Source organism: Ranitomeya imitator, chromosome 4, assembly GCF_032444005.1.
Source record: "Ranitomeya imitator isolate aRanImi1 chromosome 4, aRanImi1.pri, whole genome shotgun sequence".
Taxonomy (NCBI): Eukaryota; Metazoa; Chordata; class Amphibia; order Anura; family Dendrobatidae; genus Ranitomeya; species Ranitomeya imitator.
In genome coordinates this window covers 412,471,596-412,494,055 of record NC_091285.1, presented here as the reverse complement: position 1 = coordinate 412,494,055, position 22,460 = coordinate 412,471,596, and the positions used below count along the sequence as shown (strand labels likewise).

Sequence of the window (22,460 nt, the reverse complement as noted above, 5' to 3'; positions counted from 1 at the left end):
CTTTTTCATATTTTGTTTCTGCTTTTTATGTGGTATTGCAGCTACCAAAAAAAACTTAATTTTGAGGTTCTTGAACTTTTTTCATGTATGCTGTTTACTGATTGGGTTAATTATTTTTATATTTTGATAGATCAGACTTTTCTGAATGCGGTAATACCTCATATGTATTATTTATTATCTTTATTTTTAATGGGGAAAAAGGGGGGTGATTTAAACTTTTATTTTTTTCATATTTTTTAAAAGTTTTTTTTATTTTTCACTGTTCTTAATAGTCCCTTTAGGGGACTTGAAGTTTGATTGTCTGATCGCTTGTGCTATATACAAAAATGCCACAGCATTGCTGCTTATAGTGAAAATCACAGTCTCCTTTGAAGCTCGGCCACAGGCTAGGTTTCAGGGTATGTGCACACGTTCAGGTTTTTTCGCGTTTTTTTCACGTTGTTTCAAAGGAGTGCTGTAATGAGAAGCCCGGAGGTCTTCAATAGACCCCCTGCTGTCAAAGCAACCCATCAGCAACCCACAATCATGTCATGAGTGAACCGATGGATGCATGGAGTCGGGCACACATGGTAAATGTCAGAGTTTGCCCGCAACATTTAACAGACTAAGCGATTCTTAGAGGCAGGTCATGGCTGTGCAAGACAGCCGTCACCTGCCAGCTATGGGGCGGGCTCAGTCCGTAAGCCTGCGCCATACACTGGCTTCCGACTTGTGCCATACATGTATTGCGTATGTCGTAAAAGGATTAATAAGAGTTCCTAAATGTCACTAATGTGGCCTGTAGGACTCAGCTTTATAAGAAAAGTCAAGTCCGAACTTACAGGTTGTGTGATCTAGGCATGCGGATCTCACAACTCACCATGACCCTTCTAAATGTGAAAGCATGAGATCATGTGTGTTCTCACAAGATTTTACTCCGTGCTGCTGCAACTTTTACTAAGCGGTTACCAAACAGTAACTGCTCTAATAGTGTTATGCCCAGCTAAGGATACATCAGCACTGAATAAGTGCAAAGTGTGTGATCTCGCGATAACATGTGAGAGCTTACAGCTTCACAGCAAAGAGGGCAGCAGTGTCTTGAGCAGTCCCGCACTGCCTACTGGGATCAAACAATTTTTGCAAGAAAGTTGGGTAGTTTATCGGGTGGGGGTGGTGGAAGAGGAGTCATTAGATACCCGTATGACACTTTAGAAAAGTCACCTGACTGAGTTTGCCAACTCTTTTCTTTATCAGTTCCCTCCAAAGTCAATTTTTGCTTTTGCATTTTCATTGCTTCCTGTCCTTTTTCAAATTTAATTTTGCACTGACATAGAAATATCAGGACCTGTTTTTTTTTAGGGATGGTTTGCAGTTTTTATTGTGATTTACTCCACTTTTCAGTAAGTTAAAATAGAAAAAAATTCTAAGTTCTTTGAAATGGTGAAAAAAAACCACAATCCTACTATTGTTTTTCAAGATTTATTTTTACAATGTAAGTTGTGCAATAACAATTACTTGGAAAAATGATTTGCCAGGTCAGTTTACAATTATGGAGGCACTGAATATGTATGTTTTTATATATATTTTACAGACAATTTTATTTTTGTTTTGTAAAAGAAAAAAAAGTCTTGTGTCTCCATTTTCCAAGACCCATACCTTTTTTTTAATACCATCAAAGGGACTGTTTATATTTTGTGTCTGCTGAGCTTGAGGAAGATACTGTCAATAGATTAACAGATGTGGACTCCAATTCACCTGTGGCTGTTAGACACAGATACTGGCTGTAGCTCACAGCCATTATCTGTCTGCTGGGTATAAGGCCGACTCAGCCTGTTAGCCCACCCCATACACCCATTCCCATCTACGGCGTGTTTCAGGAAGTGATTTAGAGGCTTATAACAGAACACTGTGATGGCTACTCCAGGATCTTACAGGACTTCATCTGAAACCAAGCTTTGATTCATTGTTCTCTTGTAAGGTCCAATGACACCAAACTTTTAGTTTCCTCACAGTGGGCATGATGTTTTCTCCTTGGATTTCCTAATACTTGATTGAAATCATTTTGCCCTTCACACACTGCAAGTTTTTCAATGCCAGAGGAAGCAAAACAACTCTAAAATGTCACCAACCACCTCCATGCTTCACTGTAGGCAGGGTGTCCTTTTCAGATTATTCTTCATTTTTCCTCCTCCTGACATACCACTGATCCATAGACCCAAAATGTTTCAGATGGGTTTTTTTCACTCCACATAACAGAATTCAAAAACGTACAGTATGTGGCTTTACTGTATCTCAAGATCATTCTATGCCTTTTAATCTCTTTGAATTCCATTTTCTTGTTTGTGCAAGGTGATGATCTCTTCTCTTAGCCTTTCAAATCACTCTCTTGCCATATTTCCGACATTTTATAAAAACTTAAAGTCAATGAACCTCCAGCCAGTCCAGGTATTTGATGTTTTATCTCAGGTAGACCTGATGCAACTAATGAAGCCCTTAATTATTAGCAGCAGGTGTTATTGAAACAACGCGTATTATGAGAGGTTCTATTCAGGGAGTTAATTCAGAGACTGCAGTAGTCATTAAAAGTGGAATTTTGCACTAAATTTGGAAAAACCACTTGATACATTAGTTGTGTTGAGGTAATTGATTTTATTTTATTAGTTTATTACACAACAAATTGCTAATTTTGCTAATAAATCTAATTTGCAATGGGGTTGAATAATTTTGATTACAACTGTAAAAAGAAATGACTCATCCATATTCTTTGTATTGTCACAATATGAAATATTGATATAAACTTCTATTCATGTGTTTATTAATATTTTTACATCTCATGTATGGATTTTATATATCTGATAGAATGTATACATTTTAATTGCATTAGCATTACATGATTTACTGTATAAATGTTGTTAACTCTTCTGATTGGCTGCATATCCAACGTGAATATATGGAAATTCACAATATTTTGTTCCACTGCTTAATACAAAGAAAGTATTTTAGTGTATTTTGACTTATAATAAATTGTAAGCTTTCGATGTGGCTTTACACAAAATGTGCTCTTTTTGACAATTCGTATAAAGTTCCAAATATAGGCATTGTGAGATCATATATTTCATATAAACAACATGGAGTTCCCCCAACGTTTCAAAGGTATGTATAATGGTACTTATTATGTGATTATGTTCATATGGAAACTGTATAGATCTGTATATGCAAAAAATTCACTCAAGTTGATGCTGCAGATAACGAATATAACAGTGTCTATGCAATTTGTAAGTTCAGGTCCAGTACAGCAAATAGTGGTCAACCTATCCTATATGCAGTTTTCAATAACCAACGTGTAAGCAAAAATAAAGTAGACATAAATGTTAAAAATGCTTTAGTCTACCCTTCTGGATATTCAGAGTGGCATTGACATGCCCCTGGTTGAGTAGGTGCATTAGCTTTAGATTGGAGAAATACATTTTCACCCAAATATAAAGTTTAGCTATTAATGGGATAAAAATTAACAGACTAAAAAAAAAGTGACTACAGCAGTAGAGAAGAAATAAGGAATAGCCAGTGCAATGCAAACAATAAACATGCAGTGCAATATGACTCTGCGTACCGATATTGCATGCCAGGAAAAAAATTACATGGCAGAGCAGAGGATGGAAATGTTTACTTTGGGGGAAGGACTATTACTTATAAGTAATTAAGGTAAATGTAAAATATGTAAATATCATGAAAAGACATGCCATCAGAAAGGCATTGAGCGTACTTGGAGCCATCATATTTGCAGACACATTTATGCGTGAGTATTAGTGTTAAGCATTCCGATACTGCAAATATCGGGTATTGGCCGATATTCACTGTATCGGAATTCAGATACTGAGTTCCGATATTTTTGCGATATCGAATACCGGAATCGGAAGTTTCCATAGTGCAATGATGTATTATAATGGAGTGTGGGCAGTGCGTGGGCGGAGACTGCGTGTGTGTGTGTGGGCGGGGTATGTGCGTGACCGTGGGGGCTCTGTGCGTGCCTGCCAGTGCTCTGTGTGTGCCTGCCGGGCTCTGTGCATGCCTGCCGGGGCTCTGTGCGGGCCTGCCGGGGCTCTGTGTGGCCTGTCGGGGCTCTGTGCAGGCTGCCGGGGCTCTGTGCAGCCTACCGGGGCTCTGTGCGGCCTGCTGGGGCTCTGTGCGGGCTTGCCGGGGCTCTGTGTGGGCTGCCGGGGCTCTGTGCGGGCTGCTGGGGCTCTGTGCAGGCTGCCGGGGGTCTGTGTAGGCATCGTCCGATGGGACTACGAGTCCCATCGGACGATGCCTGCAACAGTGACGGTGATTGACACATTAGCCAATGATGGGACAGTAGTAGTCCCATCATCCGGCTAATGTGTTGAATGTAAAAAAAAAAATACTACATACATACTACATACATACAACATACTACATACATACTACATACATACATACTACATACATGCTACATACTACATACATACTACATACATACATACTACATACATACTACATACATACTACATACTACATACATACTACATACATACATACTACTTACATACTACATACATAATACATACATACTACATACTACATACATACTGCATACATACATACATACATACTACATACAGTGGGGCAAGAAAGTATTTAGTCAGTCAGCAATAGTGCAAGTTCCACCACTTAAAAAGATGAGAGGCGTCTGTAATTTTCATCATAGGTAGACCTCAACTATGGGAGACAAACTGAGAAAAAAAAATCCAGAAAATCACATTGTCTGTTTTTTTAACATTTTATTTGCATATTATGGTGGAAAATAAGTATTTGGTCAGAAAAAAAATTTCATCTCAATACTTTGTAATATATCCTTTGTTGGCAATGACAGAGGTCAAACGTTTTCTGTAAGTCTTTACAAGGTTGCCACACACTGTTGTTGGTATGTTGGCCCATTCCTCCATGCAGATCTCCTCTAGAGCAGTGATGTTTTTGGCTTTTCGCTTGGCAACACGGACTTTCAACTCCCTCCAAAGGTTTTCTATAGGGTTGAGATCTGGAGACTGGCTAGGCCACTCCAGGACCTTGAAATGCTTCTTACGAAGCCACTCCTTCGTTGCCCTGGCGGTGTGCTTTGGATCATTGTCATGTTGAAAAACCCAGCCACATTTCATCTTCAATGCCCTTGCTGATGGAAGGAGGTTTGCACTCAAAATCTCACGATAAATGGCCCCATTCATTCTTTCATGTACCCGGATCAGTCGTCCTGGCCCCTTTGCAGAGAAACAGCCCCAAAGCATGATGTTTCCACCACCATGCTTTACAGTAGGTATGGTGTTTGATGGATGCAACTCAGTATTCTTTTTCCTCCAAACAAGTTGTGTTTCTACCAAACAGTTGCAGTTTGGTTTCATCAGACCATAGGACATTCTCCCAAAACTCCTCTGGATCATCCAAATGCTCTCTAGCAAACTTCAGACGGGCCCGGACATGTACTGGTTTAAGCAGTGGGACACGTCTGGCACTGCAGGATCTGAGTCCATGGTGGCGTAGTGTGTTACTTATGGTAGGCCTTGTTACATTGGTCCCAGCTCTCTGCAGTTCATTCACTAGGTCCCCCCGCGTGGTTCTGGGATTTTTGCTCACCGTTCTTGTGATCATTCTGACCCCACGGGGTGGGATTTTGCGTGGAGCCCCAGATCAAGGGAGATTATCAGTGGTCTTGTGTTGAGGAGAGCCATAAGATCAAATACTTAATTAACCCCAAGACATAAGAGGTTGAGAGAAGCGACCCATAACGTGTATTGTTTAACCTTACAAGCTTTCTTAGATTAAAAGTAAGACACTAAAGATGGCTGCCATTTCCTGTATCAGAGAGCCATGTGGCTGCCTGGCTGGTATCCAAGATGACGCCCACCCTGATGACCTCATGGATCCACCCACAGTGACAACCACCTTGATGACCTCATGGACCAACCCACCCTGATGACCTCATGGATCCACCCATGGACTTGCTCATTGCCCAACCCAACCCAATGGAATGCATCCGATCACTCCCATTTTAGAGCTAACCGAGCCCCCTTACAGGGGATATATAAATCTGTGTCTTGCCTGAATAAAGTCTTTTTTTTCCCTTGCAGCTGGGCCATAGATTGATCATGGAGAGTTTACATATGACTGTGTGTTGTTATATGTTTATTTCTTTGGTGCGCACCTGATCAATATCCATTAGGCCAGGAGTAGGCAACTTAAGTGAAGTGAACATTTTATTAAATTGTTAAACCTAACAATTGTATGTCTTCCATTTTCTAATTATTGCTCCCACTGTTGATTTCTTCACTCCAAGCTGGTTGGCTATTGCAGATTCAGTCTTCCCAGCCTGGTGCAGGGCTACAATTTTGTTTCTGGTGTCCTTTGACAGCTCTTTGGTCTTCACCATAGTGGAGTTTAGAGTCAGACTGTTTGAGGGTGTGCACAGGTGTCTTTTTATACTGATAACAAGTTTAAACAGGTGCCATTACTACAGGTAATGAGTGGAGGAAAGAGGAGACTCTTAAAGAAGAAGTTACAGGTCTGTGAGAGCCAGAAATCTTGATTGTTTGTTTCTGACCAAATACTTATTTTCCACCATAATATGCAAAAAAAATGATAAAAAAACAGACAATGTGATTTTCTGGATTTTTTTTTCTCAGTTTGTCTCCCATAGTTGATGGGAGATGTAAATTATGATGTAAATTACAGACGCCTCTCATCTTTTTAAGTGGTGGAACTTGCACTATTGCTGACTGACTAAATACTTTTTTGCCCCACTGTACTTACTACATACAACATACATACTACATACATACTACTTACATACTAACATAGTAACATAGTAACATAGTTAGTAAGGCCGAAAAAAGACATTTGTCCATCCAGTTCAGCCTATATTCCATCATAATAAATCCCCAGATCTACGTCCTTCTACAGAACCTAATAATTGTATGATACAATATTGTTCTGCTCCAGGAAGACATCCAGGCCTCTCTTGAACCCCTCGACTGAGTTCGCCATCACCACCTCCTCAGGCAAGCAATTCCAGATTCTCACTGCCCTAACAGTAAAGAATCCTCTTCTATGTTGGTGGAAAAACCTTCTCTCCTCCAGACGCAAAGAATGCCCCCTTGTGCCCGTCACCTTCCTTGGTATAAACAGATCCTCAGCGAGATATTTGTATTGACCCCTTATATACTTATACATGGTTATTAGATCGCCCCTCAGTCGTCTTTTTTCTCGACTAAATAATCCTAATTTCGCTAATCTATCTGGGTACATACATACTACATACATACTACATACATACATACTACATACATACTACATACATACTACATACATACATACTACATGCATACTACATACATACATACATACATACTACATACAATACATTCATACATTACATACAATACATACATACAGACATACAGTACATTAAACATAGATTACATACTCACCATTACTTGTCACTTTGTTCCCCGAAGCCAGAGTCATCTGTAAAAAAGATTAAAATATCAAACAACCAATATACTCCCTGTCCGCAGAAATCCATGAGTGTCCCACGACGATCTCCCGTGGAGAACGGCAGCATCAGCTGATGCGACCGCTCTCTAGGGGCTCCAGGAGTGCAATAATGGGAGGTAGGTATTTTTCCGCACTGTATTCCTCTGCCGCTGTAAAATAATAATCCCTAGTCTCACTTTTGGCATTGCTGTGTGAGAAATTTTCCCATGCAGCAATTCCCGTAAAGTGAGACTTTGAACTCTAGTAACCTCAGTGATGCACTGCAGGAGCCATTGACTCCTGTCAGTGTGTCACTGAGGGTCCTATAGAGCAGTGACATCACCCGATGTCACTGTTCTATAGGGGAGATCGTCGTGGGACACTCGTTATTAATTGGACTATGGCGGACAGGTAGTATACGGTTTATTATTTTACGTTTTTTGCAGGCGCTGAAGTATGGTAAGTATGGTTAAATGAAGAGAATATTACAATACTTTTTTCATAATGTGTGCGTGTTTTATTAATCCTTTCCTACTAGTGGATTAATATTGAATAGGCTTCTTATTGACGCCTCTCTGTTATTAACCAGGCTTAATGTCACCTTACAATAGCAAGGTGACATTAACCCCTTATTACCTCATATCCCACCGCTACAAGGGAGTGGGAAGAGGGGCTAAGTGCCGGAATTGGCGCATCTCACAGATGCGCCATTTCTGGGGTGGCTGCGGACTGGTATTTGTAGCCAGGGGGCCAATATCCATGGCCCCTCTCTAGGCTATGAATATCAGCCCACAGCTGTCTGCGTAGCCTTTCTGGCTATAAAATATAGGGGGACCCCACGTCATTTTTTTGGACTTGTAGTCCCATCAGACGATGCCTGCACAGACCCCCGGCAGCTCGCACAGAGCCCCGGCAGGCAGCACAGAGACCCGGCAAGCCCGCACAGAGCCCCGGCAGCCCGCACAGAGCCTCGGCAAGCCCGCAGAGAGCCCCGGCTGGTCGCACAGAGCCCCGGCAAGCCCGCACAGAGCCTCGGCAAGCCCGCACAGAGCCCCAGCAAGCCCGCACAGAGCCCCGGCAGGCTGTACAGAGCCCCGGCAGCCCGCACAGAGCCCTGGCAAGCCCGCACAGAGCCCCGGTAGCCCGCACAGAGCCCCGGCAAGCCCGCACAGAGCCCCGGCAGGCCGCACACAAAGCCCCGGCAGGCTGCACAGAGCCACCGCAATCCCTCACAGAGCCCCGGCATGCCGCAGCGGGCCCCGGCAGGCATGAACAGAGCCCCGGCAGACACACACAGAGCCCCGGCAGGCCGCACAGACACCCGAGACGTTCGTACAGATACCCGGCAGGCCCGCACAGACCCCGCCCGCACACATAGACATGCATAGTGTCCGCCCATGCACCGCCCACACTTTTCCCCCCTCCGGAACAGGATGTAGAAGGACAGAAAAGGCTTTTTTACATTCTGATATTTGTGTCCCATTGACTTGCATTGGTATCGGGTATCGGTATCGGCGATATCCGATATTTTTTGGATATCGGCCGATCTAATCCGATACCGATACTTCTTGATATCGGAAGGTATCACTCAACACTAGTGAGTATAGAAGTTTATTAGTGATCATGCCATATTTCTCAACATGGGGCACGCAGCTTGAGGTTATTGGTGCCTCCACTGTACAGTAAAGTGGTAGAGGTGCTTTATAAATCAGCTATACCATGTGAACCAGAAACATATTTTCTATCAGTTGCAGAAATAAATTCTAAATGTCAGAAAAAGTAGTGGAAGGGATAGGTATATAAAGAATTCACTTTGGGGGCCATTTTTATCACAAGAGAATTTCAATAGAAAGCTTGAGTAAATGCAGTGATAATTTTGCCTCGGTTCCAGGGTCAATGTAAATTTATCTATAGATAGCCTACATTTATCTTTTTTATCTCTGAAAATTAGTACCTAAAATTTCATAGAACAAGGGAAATTTCAAAGACGATTTCCAAAAACATGTACATTTTGCCAGAAGTAAATAAGAATATTGTATGCATAATTCATACATTTTTTAAAGGAGCCATTCCAAATAAACAGCTTAAGTCCACATGGCTTTAACCGGAGCTATTCTTAGATTATATCATGGGTGCGCAACCTATGGCCCGAGGGCCACATGTGACCCTTGATGCTTTCCTATGCGGCCATCAACTATCTGGTTGTAAACATGCTTTATATGTCTGTTGCCTGATCATATGTATTTTCCATGTTGGGGAGTAAAGGAGTGGCAGGCAACAATGTGGGGATGGGTAACTATTAATGGTGCATTGCGTGGCCATGTCTGTGGCAAAATCTTCCTATTGGTAAGGAGTAGATGAAGTAAAGAAGTGGCCATGAATGAGTGCTGCCATAATCATTTGTCTTCCTTTCTCGACTGCAAATGGGCAAGTAGAGGACATCAATCATCCTGGAAGGTGGGAGTCCTATTAATGGAATCAGCAGATATTTATGTTGTGCTGTTTATAATGTCATATTACTGTCCATGAGATTGAAGCAATCTGACAATGTGGTGTCGCCCTTGGATTAAAAAAAGTTTGTGCACTCTTGGATTAAATGGTGCTGATGTTCTCCATGTGATGATGTGCAGAGCTCTCCGTCCTCTCTATTTATGTATCTTGCATGCTCCATCATCTTACTGGTATTAGCTCCAGTACACGTAGCATATCTCTATCCAGGTATCATCACCCCCTCCACTTATCTGACACTTCTAAGGCGGCGCCCAGCATGCAGAGGCCATGAGTGATGGCTGGGAGGCGTCTGGATTAGGGTGGAAAAACCTGCCTCCCTGGCGATTTCGAGGTATGAGGGACAAATTTCAAAAACGATTATTGCAGCAGTGCCAGGGACCCGAACTAAAAGAGCCACCTTGCAGCATTAGTGCTTCACAAGGTGGCTCTTTTAGTTACAAATGCCTGGGGGGGGGGGTGACAGGTTCCCTTTAAAGTGTTTGGAAGCTTTATTGCACTATGTTCATATTTGTCTTGTTTTTATTAGTTCCCAAATAGTATATATTAACTGTTTTATCTGGAGTGTAAATAAAAAATACTACTTGTTTTTTGAACTTTAAAAAAACTTTTGAAGAAACTTTACACTTTTCTTATTGTTGCAAACAAAATCGTTTTAATAATTGTATGTGACTGGACCTATTTTATGTTTATAGAGGGTTTTTTTCACTATTCAGCCTTCTCCTTTTATTTATTTGTCTCAAGTCCTTGATTTGGACGAGCTACAATACATGAGAACATGCTCAGAATTCATTGTACTAATAAGTGGGAAAACAGCTTGTACTTCTTTGAAGAGGCTGTTGCACATCTCTGTAACATATTTTTAGTTTATTGGCAGTTATTTGTATTAAATTGCCTTCATCTCTCAGACTCATAGTAGACTGATGAGACAAAAAATAATATTTTTTCTATCTGGCTATTTCAAACCATAATTAAACCCATAAATGAAGATGCTTTAAATACTCAAATAAGTCCATAGCACAAATTTTATATATGAGACTACAGGTGCATCTCACAAAATTAGAATATCATCAAAAAGTTAATTTATTTCAGTTCTTCAATACAAAAAGTGAAACTCATATATTATATTGAGTCAGTACAAACATGTTGATGATTACGACTTACAGCCAATGAAAACCCAAAAGTCATTATGTCAGTAAATTAAAATGCTTTATAGTGCCAGCTTGAAAAATGATTTCAAAATCTGAAATGTTGGCCTACTGAATTGTATGTTCAGTACAGACACTCAATACTGTACTGGGTTGCGGCTCCTTTGGCATCAATTACTGCATCAGTGCGGTATGGCATGGAGACGATCAGCCTGTGGCACTGCTGAGGTGTTATGGAAGCCCAGGTTGCTTTGATAGCAGTCTTCATCTCATCTGCATTGTTGGGTCTGGTGTCACTCATCTTCCTCTTGACAATACCCCATAGATTCTCTCTATGGGGTTAAGGTCAGGCGAGTTTGCTGGCCAATCAAGCACAGTGATACTGTTGTGTTTAAACCAGGAATTGGTACTTTTGGCAGTGTGGACAGGTGCCAAGTCCTGCTTGAGAATTAAATTTCCATCTCCAAAAAGCTTGTCGGCAGAGGGAAGCATGAAGTGCTCTAAAATTTCCTGGTAGACGACTGCGCTAACTTTGATCTTGATAAAGCACAATGGACCTACACCAGCAGATGACATGGCTCCCCAAATCACCATTGATTGTGGAAACTTCACACTATACCTCAAGCAGCTTGGATTGTGTGCCTCTCCACTCTTCCTCCAGACTCTGGGACCTAGATTTCCAAGGTCTACTGTGAAGTATCCACAATCAATGATGGTTTTGGGAGACATGTCAACTTCTGGTGTTGGTCCACTGTGTTTTATCAAGACCAAAGTCAGCCCAGCCATCTACCAGGAAATTTTAGAGCACTTCATGCTTCCCTTTGCTGACAAGCTTTTTGGAGATGGAAATTTAATTCTCCAGCAGGACTTGAACACCTGTCCACACTGCCAAAGGTACCAAGTCCTGATTTAAAAACAACAGTATCACAGTGCTTGATTGTCCATCATACTCACCTGACCTTATCCCCAGAGAGAATCTATGAGGTATTGTCAAGAGGAAGATGAGACACCAGTCTCAACAATGCAGATGAGCTGAATGCTGCTATAGATGCAACCTGAGCTTCCATAACACCTCAGCAGTGCCACAGGCTGATTGCCTTCATGCCATGCCACATTGATGCAGTAATTGATGCAAAAAAAGCAAGAACTAAGCACTGAGTGCAGTTACTGAACATACATTTCAATTGGCCAACAATTCGGATTTTAAAATCATTTTTCAAGCTGGCACTATAAAGTATTCTAATTTACTGACATAATAACTTTTGGGTTTTCATTGGCTGTAAGCCATAATCATTAACATGTTTGTACTGACTCAATATAATAAATGAGTTTCACTTTTTGTATTGAAGAACTGAAATAAATTAACTTTTGATGATATTCTAATTTTGTGAGACGCATTTGTATATCAGTATCATCGCAATGTTGTCTGTATAACCATGTTATAAGAATCTTTGAGTAATTCAGCTTTCGGCCTATAGCCTCAAGAGATAGTGCCTGCTGATAAACACATCTTTTCTGACGGGCCTTGTTTGAGCATTTACAAATGCATACGCTATTAAAGGGTATAAAAAATAATAAAATAATGGACACAACTGTATATGCCTTTTAAATAGCCGAGTTATGTAGATAAGACCCATTAGAGTACTAAACAGAATATCTCTGTATACTGCATTGATTTTCCATGGTATGCACTGACTTTACCCAGCTCTCCCTGGCTTCTGAATGTCTCTGTATATTGCACTGGCTTTTCTATGCTTCCCCTGGATCTGAGTGTCTTGGTGCAGCACATACAATCCTTTTAGTATGCTTTCTCACCTATGAGCTTGTTTCCACGACCTGTTTTCATGTCTCTCATTGTGTGATCCTGGCATCTCTTTGAGTGGTCAGTCTTACCCCTCCCTCACTTTATGACCTTTGCTTAACTCTCTACATCTGGTCTCCCATACCCAGCCACCCCCTCATTCACACCTGATTGCCCTTAACTGGGGATATATTCACATGCAGGAGTCTGCTATAGACTCAGTCTGCTGAAAATCATCTTTTAACTTCCATCTTTTAAATTACATCTTTTTAATTATGATTCTGAATTAGACTGAATTACATCTTTTTAATTATGATTCTGAATTAGACTGAATTACATCTTTTTAATTATGATTCTGAATTAGACTGAATTACATCTTTTTAATTATGATTCTGAATTAGACTGAATTGGACTGGAATTGACTGGAAGGTAACAGACTACTAACCACTACAATGTTTCGGTTTCTTTTCTCTTTCACCCCCATACTACTTTCCTTCTTACAATCTCCTGCAATCCCTCCTCCTAGTAAGGAACTAGTCATTTCTTCCTCCATACTCCCCAGCCATCTCACCTTCTCCTCAGAACTGTTCCTCCACATACAATCCTTTTTCTCCAGACACACACGGCCACATCATGTCCTATCCTGCTCCCACCTTCTAATGATCTGTCTGTTACTCCTCATTGCTGGTGACATATCCCCAAATCCCGGCCCTCCCCAATTCATCCCCACACTCGTTTCTAACCCCCTGCCACGATCCTCCGCACGTTTTCCCAACCACGACAACCTCATACCCATTCATCCAGCCCCCACTCCCCAGCTCCCCCTACTTGGAGCACTATGGAACGCACGCTCCATCTGCAACAAACTGACATTTATCCATGACCTCTTCATCACCAACAAACTCTCCTTCCTCGGCCTCACTGAAACCTGGCTCACCCCCTCTGACTCGGCCTCTCCAGCTGCGCTCTCCTATGGCGGATTCCACCTCTCTCACACCCCTCGCCCCAGCAACAAACGCGGTGGAGGAGTTGGCTTGCTCCTGTCCGACACCTGCTCCTTTACTCCAATCCCGCTACCACCCTCCGCTACTCTTCCCTCGTTTGAGGTGCACTCTGTCCGCATCTATACCCCCTCCAACCTCCAGCTGGCTGTCATCTACCGCCCCCCAGAACTAGCCATCTCCACCTTTCTCGACCACTTCACCACCTGGCTACTTCATTTCCTCTCTGTTGACATCCCCACTATCATCATGGGTGATTTCAATGTCCCCATTGACACTTTCACCTCAGCTACCTCTAAACTTTTATCACTGACTGCCTCCTTTGGCCTCACTCAATGGTCCTCTGAGGCCACTCACAAAGATGGCCACACGCTGGACCTCATCTTCACCCACCTCTGCTCCCTTACTAACCTCACTAACACACCCCTCCCCCTGTCTGACCACAACCTACTGACATTCTCGTCCCTCTCCTCTCCTAGTGTGCAACCCCCACTCCACAAACTCACTCACCCTCGCCGAAATCTCAAACATCTCAACTTACAATCACTCTCTGAGTCCCTTCTCCCTCTCACAGACATAGCTTCCCTTCATGACACAGATGCTGCTGCCACTTTTTATAACACCACAATAACAACAACACTCGATTCGGCCGCCCCACTCATGCATAGTAAAACTCGTACAATTAACAGGCAGCCCTGGCTGACCAGCCTGACCAAAGAATTGAGACGGGCTTCCAGGATTGCTGAGCGGAGATGGAAGCGATCCCACTCTGCCGACCACTTCACTGCATACAAGCAGTCCCTCGCCAGCTTCAAGTCTGCGCTCACTGCCGCAAAACAAACTTACTTCTCATCCCTCATATCCTCCCTGTCTCACAACCCTAAACAGCTTTTCAACACTTTCAATTCTCTACTCCGTCCCCCCGCACCTCCTCCTTCCCCCCTCATTTCTGCTGATGACTTCGCCTCTTTCTTTAAACAGAAGATCGATACGATCAGAGAAAGCTTTGGCCCACAGCGCCCACTGCCCCTCTTAGCTGCTCAACCCTGCTCCTCCAAAACCAGCTTCTCCACCATGACAGAAGATCAGCTCTCCACCCTCCTGTCAAGATCACACCTCACCACCTGCACGCTTGACCCGCTCCCATCCCACCTCATCCCTAACCTTTCCACGGTCTTCATCCCAACCCTAACGCACCTCTTCAACCTCTCACTCACAACAGGTGTCTTTCCCTCATCCTTCAAGCATGCCAAGATCACACCCATCCTCAAAAAGCCCTCCCTCGACCCATCCTCTGTGTCTAGCTATCGCCCGATATCTCTTCTCCCTTATGCCTCCAAATTGCTGGAGCAACACGTCCATCTTGAACTGTCCTCCCACTTCTCCTCCTGCTCCCTCTTTGATCGGTTACAATCAGGCTTCCGTTCCCATCACTCAACTGAAACTGCCCTAACTAAAGTCACCAATGACCTACTAACTGCCAGGAGCAAGTGACACTACTCTGTCCTCCTTCTCCTGGACTTGTCTTCTGCCTTTGACACTGTAGACCACTCCCTTTTGCTACAAATCCTCTCATCCCTTGGCATCACAGACTTGGCCCTTTCCTGGATCTCGTCATATCTGACAGACCGAACATTCAGTGTCTCCCTCCCCCACACCACCTCCTCACTTCGCCCCTTGTCAGTCGGTGTTCCTCAAGGCTCTGTTCTAGGACCCCTACTCTTCTCCATCTACACTTTCGGCCTGGGACAGCTCATAGAATCCCACGGTATGCAGTACCATCTCTACGCTGACGACACGCAGATCTACCTCTCCGGACCTGACCTCTCCTCCTTGCTTACCAAAATCCCGCACTGTCTGTCTGCCATTTCAGCCTTCTTTTCTGCTCGCTTTCTACAACTGAACATGGACAAAACAGAATTCATCATCTTTCCCCCATCTCACTCTACCCCTCCACCAGACCTATCCATCAATGTCAATGGCTGCTCACTATCCCCAGTCCCACACGCCCGGTGCCTCGGGGTGATCCTCGACTCTGCCCTCTCTTTCAAGCCACATATCCAAGCCCTTGCCTCCTCCTGTCGTCTCAAACTCAAAAATATTTCCCGGATCCGTGCTTTCCTTGACCGCAACACTGCAAAAACGCTAGTGCATGCCCTTATCATCTCCCGCCTCGACTACTGCAACCTCCTACTCTCTGGACTCCCCTCTAGCACTCTGGCACCGCTCCAATCCATCCTACACTCTGCTGCCCGACTAATCCACCTGTCCCCCCGCTATTCCCCAGCCTCTCCCCTGTGTCAAGCCCTTCACTGGCTTCCTATCGCCCAGAGACTCCAGTTCAAAACCCTCACACTGACATACAAAGCCATCCACAACCTGTCTCCTCCATACATCTGTGACATGGTCTCCCGGTACCTACCTACACGCGACCTCCGGTCCTCCCAAGACCTCCTTCTCTACTCCCCTCTCATCTCTTCTTCCCATAACCGCATCCAAGACTTCTCCCGTGCTTCCCCCATACTCTGGAACTCTCTACCCCAACACATCAGACTTGCGCCTACCATAGAAACCTTCAAAAAGAACCTGAAGACTCATCTCTTCCGACAAGCCTACAGCCTGCAGTGATCCTCAACCTACTGAACAGCCGCACAGCCAGCTCTTCCCTCTCCTAGTGTATCCTCACCCACCCCCTGCAGACTGTGAGCCCTCGCGGGCAGGGTCCTCCCTCCTTATGTACTCGTGTGCCTTGTTATCTGCTCATGTTTAATGTATTTGTCTATATTTGCCCCGTATTCACATGTAAAGCGCCATGGAATAAATGGCGCTATAAAAATGTATAATAATAATAAAATAATAAATAATAAACAATATTCCTTGATTTAGCAACACCTTTAGTTTTTCCTTGCATTAATACATCATGAAGATGTTTGACTTTGAAAAGCAAAATCCTTAGTACTTATGAAATTTGCCTCACATAGTTTTTATTTTATACTTTGTGATGTTTTCAACTTTAACAGCGCTTTACATGAATTTTAACGGGATTGCTTGTTTTCTGAAAACATTTAACATACGGTAGATCTCCATGGATGTAAACAGATAAAACAAGATTTAGTAAAAATGGTACAGCAATGTATAACAATAGCATAAAATGTAAAATGGTTTATCAAACACAAGTTGTGGACTGATAATGCCAAGAAGAACTTTACAATGTGTTACATTTTACCGACCTCCATCTATGACCAATGACACACTGACAATGAGACAGAATAAAAATGAATATTTACTTAGCCATAAATTGTACAGAATTAAACCAAATATTGGATTTTAGGGTGTTTGATAATTCTTAAACCATACCATATAAATAATAAATTACTGGTGAATAAAGGTTCAAATGAAAAGGAAGACAAGAGTTTGGAAGGACAGAAGCGGCATCAGGCATGGAAGCAGAGACAGCAAGATACTCCTAGCCGTGCAAAGCAAAGCATGCAGAGCACGAGGAGTTACATGGAAACCAGTACCTGATGTGCACTAGGACGTCTCAGCCCACCAGCACCAGAGTGTCCCCACTACAACAATAAGTCCTAGGAGGGGAAGGGAGAGAACAGGAGGGTCAGATCCACAGGGGGCCTGAGAGACGAAGAGGAGGGAGAAAAAGCAGGAAAGAAAAGTAAGAAAAAAAAGTGATGAATGGTGAAATGTGGAAGAGAATCCATGTTGTATTGAATCAGAGTGACGTGATACAACACAAATGTAGCCAGCAAAATAATAAAGGAAGGCATTTGATATGATTGTTTATCATACAATTAAAGAATATGGTTTTGCGTAGAAGAATGTAACAGGAATGTCAAATACAATGGAATAGACATAAACCGATATGGGACGATATTATACATCAAAGTGGTTGGTTCACAGGAAAATATGGATATGAGCAGAGTTTGATGTATTAAACATAATTAGTAATGGAGTATAGCCACAACATTCATAATTCCGATATAAAAGTTAATATTTGTACATTAAGTATGTGAATTTTAGATGTAATAAAGAAAAGTTTCCATATAAATCACATTACGAAATGTTTAGAAATGGTAAATTCAACCAGGACATGGACAGATGAGTGATTGGACAAAAATATTGTGATAGTGGCATGAGGCACATATGTGAAAGTACAAAATACACGACATATTTACGATGATAGCAGAATTATGTAAAGTCAGGAGAGTAATAGAAGCAGAAGACAGGTAGAATTAGTCATTAAAGAAGCAGCCAAATAAGATGAAGAAGAGAAAAGTATAATAGAGAGAATGAGATGGGAAGTGAGAGGAAAAAGAAAGATGGAGAGAGAAAGAAAAATACATTGGTTACACAGGTGTCAGCAGAACGGTTAGTCCGCTCAAGTTTATCATTCGATCCAAAATAACACCCAGAATTAACAATTGCATTTTTGGCATTAGAAGTCAAATAATAAGCAGCAAATTAAAGCATTAATGTATATAAGATGTCGCTTTAGTGGTCACTGCAAGGTCTGCAAAGTCATGACTTCGGGAATCTTTTTAACCTTCAGGAATATGCTGTTGTAAGTTTCTTATCCCATCTCCTGTACTCCATGATAATTTATATTAAGCAACATAGAATGCTTAAAAATATTGAATGATAACATTAAGTGCAGCCATGCTGTTACTGACTAAACATGCTAAGTAACAAATGACCAAGATTGTCAAAAGTTTCCAAGATACTAGTTAAAGAGAAACAACCAATACAAGTGCACTTACTGTAACCCCATCCCAAATGTAGTAAAGATTTATGCTTTGAAGCTGATGCACTAGTGAGACCAGCAACTGATAAATATTGAAAGGTATTTTCCAAGAATTAAGTACACGGACAACCCTTTCCCAATCCCTATGTTTCCCCTTTGTAAAATAATGACACCTATTCTCACCTCCATGGCTGTGCGATTCCAGTGGTGTCGGTACTGGCTCTCACGGGAAAGGTAATTTCACGCAATTCCTGCAGCCAATCAGCGCTGACTTCATTTTGCCCACCTGCAGACAAATCCTGGAAATCCGGATGAAGTGAGATCTGCTCCCTGAAAGAACCAGTGCCGACATCTCTGGATTGGCTGGGAGGTGAAAATAAGTGTTATTATTTTACTGGGGGGGGGCAAACACAGAGATTTGGAAAGGGTTGTCCATGTAGTGGACAACCTCTTTAGCTTTTTTTCTCTGAAAGCTCTCAATGAGTGAAAATACAGATTCTTCTATGAAAGAAAGACCCTCAATTGTCACTGAAATAACTTGAAACTGACAAAAGTACTTTAAATTTAATGAATGGCAACTAATGAAAATCAGACATTGCTTTTGAATTTTGGTTCAACAGAAGATTAAAAATAACAAAGTAATGAAAATGGCCTGGACAAAATGCTACATTTAACTTAAAAATTTGTTACACAAGCTTTGGAGACAATCACTGTAAACAAACGATATTTCTGTAACTTCTGACACTTCTGCACCTGTCCATAAGTATTTTGGCCCACTCCTCCAGAGCACACTGGCCCAGCTGTCTCAGACGTGAAGGGTGCCTTCTCCAGACTGCATATTTCAACTCCTTCCATAAATAGTTGAGGGCTCATAGAAGGCCACTTCAGAATAATCCAATGCTTTGGTCTTATCCATTCTAGGATGTTTTTAGCTGTTGCCAATTTTTATTCTGTTGGAGGACCCATGACCTGTGACTTAGACCAATCTTTCTGACACTGGGCAGCACATTTCACTCCAGAATGCCTTTATAGTCTTGAGGTTTCATTGTACCCTGCACAGATTCCAGACACCCTGTGTCAGATACAGCAAAGCAGCTCCCAAACATAACTGAGCCTTCTATATGTTTCACAGAAAATACAATGAACTTTTCTTTGTATGCTTCATTTTTGCATGTGTGAACATGCATGTGAGAACTAATGTAACTTGCCAAAGAACTCAAGTTTTCTCCCATCTGTCCAAAGGACATTCTCCCAAAATCTTTATGGCTTATCAATATGCATTTTGGCCAATTCCATTCCTATGTTTTGTGATTTGTTTTCAGTAGCGGTTTTTACTTTGAGCATGACCGCGACAGATAATTGTCAGATCGCACTATGTACCTTGACCTCGAAGTTCATTTCTAATCTCTTTGGAAGTTGCTCTGGGCTCTTTGCTTACTATTTGTATTATACATCTTTTCAATTTTCCTTTGCAATCACGACCAGAAAGGTTGGCTAGAGTCCCATAAACCTTTAACTTCTGAATAATATGTGTAATTGTAGTAACAGGAACATCAAGCTGTTTGAAGATGGTTTCATAGCCTTTACCTTTCCCTTGTTTGCCAAAAATTTTCTTTCTTATCTCCTTAGACAACTCTCTCCTTAGCTTTCTTTGGTCCATGTTCAGTGTTGTACATACCAAGGCTACAGCAACCAAGGCCGCAGCAACCAAGGCCGCAGTGACCAACGACTCAGCTGCGGTACTAGCTGCGGTACTAGTGGCCACAAAGCTCAGAAAAAATCATCAAATGAGGCTAAGAGGACTGTCTTCCCTATCCTGATCTCCCCCATCTCAACCCCCTTCACCAAGGCTACTACTGAGGATTCCACTTCCAGCTCCTTCCCCTACTCCTCAGAAGGTTCCTTTTCCCTACTCTGAAGGCCACTCTCCCTCCCCAGACCATGGATGCAATAGACCTTAAACTTTCTCCATTCATTACCAAGGCGGACTTTTCAGATCTTGTCTCCTCAGTTCCAACACAAAGGAAAGTGAAGGACAGGTTCATTGCTGAAGCCTCCAAGAAAATCATCATTGAAGTCATGGAGAGCAGAGAGAAAGAGACCATCCTCCAAGAGCCAGAAGAGCTGGAGCAGATAGTGGAATCCATGGTGGCCGAACCAGAGGAACTGGAAGTCGCTGAGACCCCAACTTTGCTGCTCAATCGGCTAGAAGACGAGAACCTGCTAGAGATCACGTCACCAGCATTTGACAAAGATGCAACTGACTGGAGTGGTAACTGAGACATTTCATCTGCCCTAACTTCTATTTTTGTCCCAATGATGGCTAACTTAAACATTTTTTCCATCAATGTATAGAGCATCAAAAACAAGTTCAGATATCAGACCTTTTCTGTTATGCCTATCTCACAGTTCAGTTGTGTTATGTTTATACACTGATGAGCAAAGGGGTTACAATGTTTTGAACTTTTGAATTTCAAGCTCCAAATCTTACCATCCACTACTGCTTAGAATGTGAGACTACCTACATTTTAAAGACAATCATCCTGATTAGGGGAGGTGCTTTCATGCTTGATTCCATTCAAGAGCTTGTACGGCAGGCTACTGCTTGCAGATGGCTCCTGGGCATGGGAACATGTCATGGTCATAAATGTATACCGTATGTATCTCCTGTAAAGGATGAGTGCCTGAAGCTCCTCTAGGTCACGTGTCCTCAGTTTGCCACCACCAGGACCATAATGCCAGTCGGGGATTTTAGCTGCTCGATCAAGGAGGACGGACGAAGTTCCAGCACATGTGTTAAGTTGGATGTCAGATCCAAGCTGCTCCTCGAGATGGTGACAAGGTCTCTCTTCTAGACATTGCCGGATCCATGGGGAGAGGCTCCACAAACTATTTGTGGAGCCGATGCAATGGCTTTCTCCACTCCAGGATTGACTTTGTGTTCACATGTAGGGCAGAGTAGGCACTCTATGGTCCTATGCTTTTCCTCTGACCACAGAGCCATTCAGTTTCGAAGTGTCATCGGCCATGAATTTCCCTCTGGCTCCAGCTCCTGGAAGTTGAATTACTCTCTGCTGGAACAAGTTGCTGTCGTGGAGGAACTTAGAGTTGCCTAAGCCACATGGTGGTCCCACAAGGGGAGCTTTCAAACCGTTTGAGGCTGGTGGGAGTGTGTTAAACTTGAGTTTCATTGTTTCTTTCAAACAAGTGTTGACAACAGGCTTGTGAATAGAGGCACTTCAAATGACTGCAGCATGAGCTGCTGTCGCTGCAAGACTTTCTTCACTGCAACTGGGATGTGAGGGAAGAGCTGGAGGTGACCCAGAAAAGCATAAAAAGTCACTTTGAGGAGGAGCCCAAACAATTTGTCTTCCGTTCTCAAGTGGAGAACCAGGAGAAGGGTGAGAAATGTAACTCCTTCTATTTCAGGAAACTCCAAGCCGGCCACACACCCCTGAATGAGATGCGAGATGAGAGCGGAAACATGTGACGTGGAAAGGAAGACATGATGAAGATTGTCAGCTACTTCTACAGCGACTTCTACTCCCACAAGACTACTGATCCCGAAGCCGCCAATAAGATCCTGTCATGTATCACTAGCCATCTTAATCTTGTAGGCGCAGCGTTCATACACTCCTAGACATCCCTGTGGCGGTGAGCGAATTGCTCTCTGCTGTTAAAACCTTTAGGACTCACAGAACTCCAGACAGTGACGGATTTCCAGC

The 22,460-nt window shown here is 42.7% G+C and overlaps 1 protein-coding gene across 5 annotated transcripts in view; it reads right to left on the bottom strand.

Annotated features, from left to right (window-relative positions):
- Positions 1-22,460, bottom strand: part of CCDC136 (coiled-coil domain containing 136) — a 123,548-nt gene that overhangs the window by 5,181 nt on the left and 95,907 nt on the right. For 2 of the 5 annotated variants that reach the window (XM_069765422.1, XM_069765423.1), the window contains exon 9: positions 17,501-17,563. The exons of 1 other annotated variant lie outside the window; for it this stretch is intronic. In XM_069765422.1, the coding sequence (XP_069621523.1) occupies positions 17,549-17,563 (15 nt within the window). In that variant the 3' untranslated portion in view covers positions 17,501-17,548. Of the gene's footprint in view, positions 1-17,500; positions 17,610-22,460 lie in introns of all 5 variants that reach the window. 2 more of the 5 variants (XM_069765419.1, XM_069765420.1) reach the window with 1 other exon arrangement.